The 6,884-nt window shown below is 38.0% G+C and overlaps 1 protein-coding gene across 1 annotated transcript; it reads right to left on the bottom strand.

Annotated features, from left to right (window-relative positions):
• Nucleotides 1–2,382: 2,382 nt before the first annotated feature.
• On the bottom strand, nucleotides 2,383–6,884 carry elf3 (E74-like factor 3 (ets domain transcription factor, epithelial-specific)). The gene is made up of 9 exons (XM_061785482.1): nucleotides 6,030–6,884; nucleotides 5,730–5,877; nucleotides 4,914–5,147; nucleotides 4,649–4,774; nucleotides 4,430–4,573; nucleotides 4,256–4,342; nucleotides 4,050–4,166; nucleotides 3,695–3,890; nucleotides 2,383–3,359 (listed from the first exon to the last, which is right to left on the bottom strand). The coding sequence occupies exons 1-9, from the start codon at nucleotides 6,174–6,176 to the stop codon at nucleotides 3,248–3,250; spliced, it is 1,311 nt and encodes a 436-aa protein (XP_061641466.1). The 5' UTR covers nucleotides 6,177–6,884; the 3' UTR covers nucleotides 2,383–3,247.

Genomic DNA, 6,884 nt, shown 5'->3' with positions numbered 1-6,884 from the left:
CGTGATCACGGTGGATTCGCGCAACGGTGCCCTATGCAGAAGTCGAAGCCAAAGTCTAAAAATAGATCGCGCACACAATAATAGATAAAAAATAAAAGTAGCGACTGGCATATAGATCCCTGTAATGGAGTAAAAGTCCCTTTTCTTCTTAATGTAAATACTCAAGTAAAATTTAAACGTATGATGCAGTAAAACTACTCTGACAAGTACAATTAGTCCAAAATGCTACTTGGGGAAATATAACGGAGTAAATGTAGCACATTCCTACTGTCCTCTGATAAAAACATGAAAATGAAAAATATTAAAGCTATAATTTATTAACAGTTATGATTATGGCTGTCGCATGGGAATGTGCTTGAGAAAATTTTGAAAATATGGAAATTCAGACGAATTTGGACTAATTGTTCTGGAAGTGAATTTCTATAGGTTGGCAGCTCGTACATTGGCAAGACATCAACTACATTTCTTTCTGCAACATTCTAGACAAATTTGTATGCCAGTGTGTGCTGTAGTGACAAACTTGTCTATTTGGTTTAAAATATTTAATTAGGGTAACACTTTGATGTCATCCTAATTTTTGGACTTTTTTTTTTTTTTTTTAAACAAAAGCTGAACTAAAAACTATTTTGCAAACCTGATTCGGCATAGTCTCCTGTATACAACCTGGACATAACTTGAAGTTAGTAATAGTTAAATATTGCCATGCAAGATTCTTTTGCAATGTCCTGGATAAATGTCCTGGGAAGCAAATGGAAATTGACACAATTTTTTAAAATGTTTTTACAGGATATCGTCAAATTATCGTTATTGTAAAATAGAAAAAAATATGGAGATATTTTTATTTGCCCATATCGCCCACCCTTAGTCCGGCATGCTCCAAACCCACCTGAGTATGGACCTCCACTATGCCACCCCGAACGAAGATTAGACTGTACTTTAATTGTTACATTTGTGATATTGCGCCAACACAAAAAGCGGAACTTATAAGAGTGGCTCCACATACTAGTCCCATCTGTTATATTTTGTATAAAGGATTCAACAGGCAGCATGACATATTTCACACCGCTCAGCAATACTTGGGCAACATCAGCGTAACACAAAATTAAGCTAGTAGTCAGGCCTTCAAAACAAAAGCACGCCAGTAAAATAACCATCCAACCACAGACATTCCAGAAACATTAGGATAACACCCAAACATCACTATCATCCAGCCTTTCTTTCCTACCAGAAAAACCTAAACGACGCCCTGGACGGGTCGCCACTCAATCACAGGCCACATATAGAAACAGACAACCATTCAAACTCAGTTTAACACCATCACTGAATGGAAACTAAATAAATGCATCCTCCACGGGTGTCAAGCGAGTAAAGCCCTACACCATCAGTTATCCTGCCTACTTCCTGGTTTGTTCTCTCAGCCTCATTGGGACACACTATTGTAAAAAGAGAGAAGAATTTGGGAATAGAGTGGGTAAACTGCAACATCTTCCTTTTCTACATTCCGATAAAACTGCAATTATTGTCATCCAAGCACCAAACTAAGCAAGCCAGAAATGCGCTATATGTCTATGCTCTGGCCTGTAGACCCCAAGGTAAGGTAAAAATCACCTATATAACATTAAAATACTTAAAAATAATTCTTGTCATCAAATGAAACAGGAAAAACAATATCAAGGTTTTGAAAATCACCAGAGTGAAGTATTCTAACTGTGAATGTGGTACTGCTGCTGCAAGTCTTTCAAAACTCTCCCGCTACTCCAGAATGCTACTGCTGAGTACTGACTAAAAGTACAGGAAGACAAAAGTTTCCCTTTACTAAATATGAAATTAAATAAAAGGAAAAATTGCCAAAATATGGACCTTGTGTATGGATTGTGAAAAAAATAATTAATTTAACCGGATTCAAAACTTTATTTTGATTTATTTGACAGCATATCCAGAAATGCTGAGATGACATCATTGTGTTACACCTCTTTTCCCCCTATTCTTCTTGTATTTATGCTAAAATATATTTTCACACTGTAGCATTAGTGTGAAGATTATTATTATCTTTTTTTAATGTACAACAGCAAAGTAAGTGTCACACGAAGTATTTGGGCAGAAGCATTAGCTTGATTATCAACCAAAGCAAAAAAAATATGAAATTCTTAAACATTGTAAATGAATCTGTTAATTTAATTAATTAATAACTAATTCCACAAGATTTCTGTCCCATGATTCTGGCCCTCACATTGAGTGCATTTACACTTTTTGTAGCCACAGAACAACAATACCATCTTCACACCAAAACGGTTAATAATTGATCCATAATTAACACGTGGGATAGGTTGTCCCCCAAATGGTCCTCGCCCTCATTTACGTTACCAAATAAAGAAAAGTTACTTAGTTGTCAACAAATCAGGCAATCATTTAATTCATTCAAGCATTCATTATTTTCATTCTTCTGCTCATTGACAGCTTTAAGAAAAAAAAGAAAAAAAATAATATATATACATATATATACATGATATAAATACAAAATTCCATTCATCAAGAGACAATATATGAAAAAGTTTGCCCCTTATAGTACAGGTTCGGTGGATGAATCACTCTATGACAATGATCAAAATTGTACCATATGACAGATTCTTTTTTTATGGAAGATTAGCCCCATAGAAATTGTGTGATATAATTACCAGTTATTTTCTATTTAAAACATTGTGTAAAGCACTTTATAATAAGTGATACCAAAAGACGTACAGTAGTGCACATCGCTAGACTCATTGCATCCATTTTCTATGCCACTTGTTCTCATTAGGGTGGCAAGTGCGCTGCAGCTATCCCAGCTACACATTGCAACAAGCTTATGTTTTTACTTAATTTTTTTCATTAACAGTTTTCTTTGCTATAAGTTTAACATAAGGGAATTTAATAGAAGGCAGATTCTCCAGTTATAAACATGGAAAACAACACATTTAGAGTCTTGAAACATGACTAAATGCAAGAGAAAAAACAATATCCATTTCGGTTACTTCAAACATCTCTGTGATGACAATCAATCACACAACAAAGTTACATTAAAATTGGTTCATAAAACCTACTAGAGCCAAAATCATTGGCAGACATTTTCTGGAACACCTTCCGTCAAAAAGGAAGTTAGTGTCTTAAAATTTGGGCAGCAAGATTTTCTCCTTGACAGGATAAGCAGGTAATTCAAGTTCTGAACTACTTTGGCCTTTTCATTTCAACTGCCATGGAAAATGAAACTTCACATGCTTATTCCAATCTCTTCAACTTTCCACCCGCTGGAATTCTTTCCGAACTTGTATACCAGCCGCCGTCCATCAACCCGCTCCAAGATTTCCCGTTTGTAGTAATACCTATGGATAGAGGACATCAATTAATCCATGTTTAAGATCGACAGAAAGCAGCCCACTTCATCTAAAATATGCTTTTTTCATACTATTTATAGAATTGGGACAGTGATGACTAGCACAGCAGTGCAAGGGATCTTGAACAGTATTAGCCTTCAATAACAGATTCATTTCGTTAAGAAAATGTGTGAAGGTGAAACTCAATCCACGATAAATAATTTTTGGGATCTAAGACAATAAATTAATCATAAAACTGGTTTGGCCAAGTAATAAGTAATGTGGTAGTATAGATATTTCAGTAGAATGGTTAAATGTTGCTGCTGCCTTTCACACGTACTGACCTCATAGCACGGCTGAGTTTCTCATACGTCATGCTGCTGTTCTTCTTCTTCTGTCCCCACATCTGAGCCACAGCCTCAGACTTCAGGAACTTAAAAACACCCTCACGGCGATCTTCCCACTTCATTAGGCCTTGGTTCTTCTCTGGGTGGATCAGAATATCCCTGATAAACTCCCAAAGATGAGTGCCCCGAGGTGCTGGAGCCAAGACACAAGGCACTGTGAGCTTAATGTGTATACAATTGGATGGAGTATTTCTTAATTGTACCGGTAAAATGTGAGATAAACCAAATCTGATATCTGTCCAATTAGAATCTAAAAATGATATTCTGTTAAATTTCCCAATCATCTTCTTACCATGTTTGTTCTTCTTTGACGGGTCATAAATATTGCTGTGTTCTCTGCTGACTTTAGGTGGTCGCCCCCGAGGTCGTTTAATTTGTGACTCTGTTCTCTCCTTCTTAATCAGCGTCTCTGTCAACAAAACAGTTCATGTTCAGATGTTTACTGAAAACTACTCACACTACGGAGGAATTCAAAGAATCTCACAATTTTCCACTCACTTGAAATCACGGGGTAGGAGAACTCTGGGTCAGATTCTCCACTGACAGACTCTGGTGAGCCAAGGTTTGAGAAGCCGAACAGACCACCTGATGTAATAAAACAAGAATAACATTTTAAATCCTTCCATTTCTTTTCACAGGTAGATGGGCAAATAAAAATAATGAAATACTGACTATTGGATGAGGAGCTGCACTCGCTATCAGACAGATTATCAGACAGATACTCGTCTTGCAGAGGTGTCACGGCCCCCATGGTCAGGCTGAGCAGATCATAATTATCATCGCTGTCAAACTCCATTTTGCTAACTGCGTCTGGACCTGTTTAAGATAAGTAGCAACCTTAGGATTTCACTTCCAGACGGTGTTTCGTCAACTCTTTTGAAACTCTTGTACCTTGACCAAATTTGACAGTGCTGATCAATGGAAAGGTTAGGTTGTCTGGTAGGTTTAGGTTGTGTAGGAACCTATCCAGTAGCTGGCAGGTCTCATTTAGCTCTGGTCCTGATAGACTCGTCAGTTCTGGAAAGGGAAAAAAAGCCCGTTTGCTCAATGTTAAGGTATGCACTTTTGACGAAAACATTTGACTCTGTTAGAGGTTGTAGAAACTGCCTGGAATCATACTTTTGCACTCATTAGAATTTGATGAATGCAGCTTTACCATATTTAGCTTTTAGTTCTTGCAGGTTTTGGTGGAGGTGCGGGCCAAGCTGAGGTCCAAACACCATGATCATCTGGTCTAGGTTCATCTGGCAGAAGGTGTGACCGTCCATGGCACAGTAGGACAGAATCAGGGTACTTGCATCAAACTTGGTGCTGTCGGCATGGGCGCTGATCCACTCCATAACGTTTTCAGCTGTCCAAAAGAGGGGATTCATCTGACCATACCACAGACCTGTACAGAGAGGGAGCAATTATTTCAGCAGTTCAGCAGTGTAAAGGTGGTACATTGAAGGGATGATCCCTCTCTGCACCTGCTGCACTAGTTATCATTCAATATTTAACCAAATCTAAATTTCAGTAAGACAGAGATTAAGAACAATTGAAGATTTATATAATTTTTCAAACTACATCTCATAACTTCTGCAATGCGATGCTATCTTGGGTATAGATTAATACCAGTCTGCATCACTCCCAGGTGGGGCTTTATTTCTCTCGGGTCAGAAAAACAAAGACCGAGTTGTTTTACCAATGAGGTGGTACCGCTTGACGATTATGGTGAGTTAAACATTGACTCTCTAGTAAATGATTAGTCCCGTGGTGTCTAATTGAGGTCAAAGCAAAGTTCCATGAAGTAATGGTCTGGCTTCATAAATCTCGAAAATAAGGGATGAGCTTTCGTATGCGGTAAAGAGTCAGGTGAAAGTACCAAATATATTTTGCTTAACAATGGTCTCAGAGCCCGGGCGCACAAAAAAACTATTTCCATTTGCTACATTCCAGTGCACTGTACATGTGCAGATAGTGTTTCTCTCACCAGTGTTGGAGCTATAGCTGAGGTTGCCGTTCTGCTGGGTGTTGATGATGGGTTGATGGGGCAGAACATCAGGAACACCATTCTGGTACATGGTGAGGTTCGCATTTGTCAGCACACTGCTGAGGCACTGAGATGCCATGGAAAAGAGCTGGGAATAATGTAAAAATTCAACTACATTTCAATTTTACATCAGAAGATATTGCATTTTAAATTCATTAAAATTCTAAATAAATTTCATTTCTGTCTCGACGTATACTAACATTAAACTGAACACAACACCAATTGAAAATATATTTTTACCTGGTTAGATCCACAGGATGATGTAAAACAACTATGATCCAAGAGAATACGACAAATATGTATTTTGGGGGTTTCTTCTTGATATCTTGTCTGCCGGGTTTCTGTGTAACCTCTCCCTCTTTGCCAAAGATGCACCTGCTGCCTCATTCAGTCTCTTCCAAGTTTTAATACTCTTGTTCAAGGGCGGGGGTGGTCTCAGGTGAGTTCAGGGGAATTCCAGTTGAAGTTAGCCACACCTCCAATCCTCCTCACCTCATCCTCCGCTCTAAGCACGCTCATTAACAACTTGTGCCTGCCCCCTCTTTCACATGTTTAAACCAGTTATTAGGATCATTAACATATTTTTTTTTCATCCAATTATTTAGAGGCTGTGTTCTGTTTGGGATGAACTTTAATTACAGCATGTATTTTCTCATACAGGCACATGTTGTACTGCATATGCTTGACTATGAGTGAGAGTGGTTATCTGTCTCTGTTGGTGCCCTGCGACTGACTGGCAACCAATATGGAGTGCTCAATGCGTTTTGGTGGGAGAGGGTCCAACTCGACCCTGAATAGGAAAAATTGTAAAGAAAAATGGAATGATGGATGTTTAAAAATGTTGATGATGTTCATTTTCACACACATCACGTACATCTTTTCTATCGTATTACTTATTCGGAGTGAAAATGTCACTGCTCCGTTGTATTTGGCAATATGCTGCTCTGCGATGCCTGAATGTGGTTAGTTTGGATAGTTCCAACACATTTAAACAAAAACAATTTAACCTAGACTGTTATTCTCAGCATGTAATACAAGTATTGTAGTCTAAGAAAAATCCTAATAAAGACAACGAGTGTATTCATTGTTTATATT

The sequence above is a fragment of the Phyllopteryx taeniolatus genome, chromosome 9 (genome assembly GCF_024500385.1).
Source record: "Phyllopteryx taeniolatus isolate TA_2022b chromosome 9, UOR_Ptae_1.2, whole genome shotgun sequence".
In the NCBI taxonomy this organism is placed as follows: Eukaryota; Metazoa; Chordata; class Actinopteri; order Syngnathiformes; family Syngnathidae; genus Phyllopteryx; species Phyllopteryx taeniolatus.
This window is presented reverse-complemented; position numbering and strand designations above follow the sequence as displayed.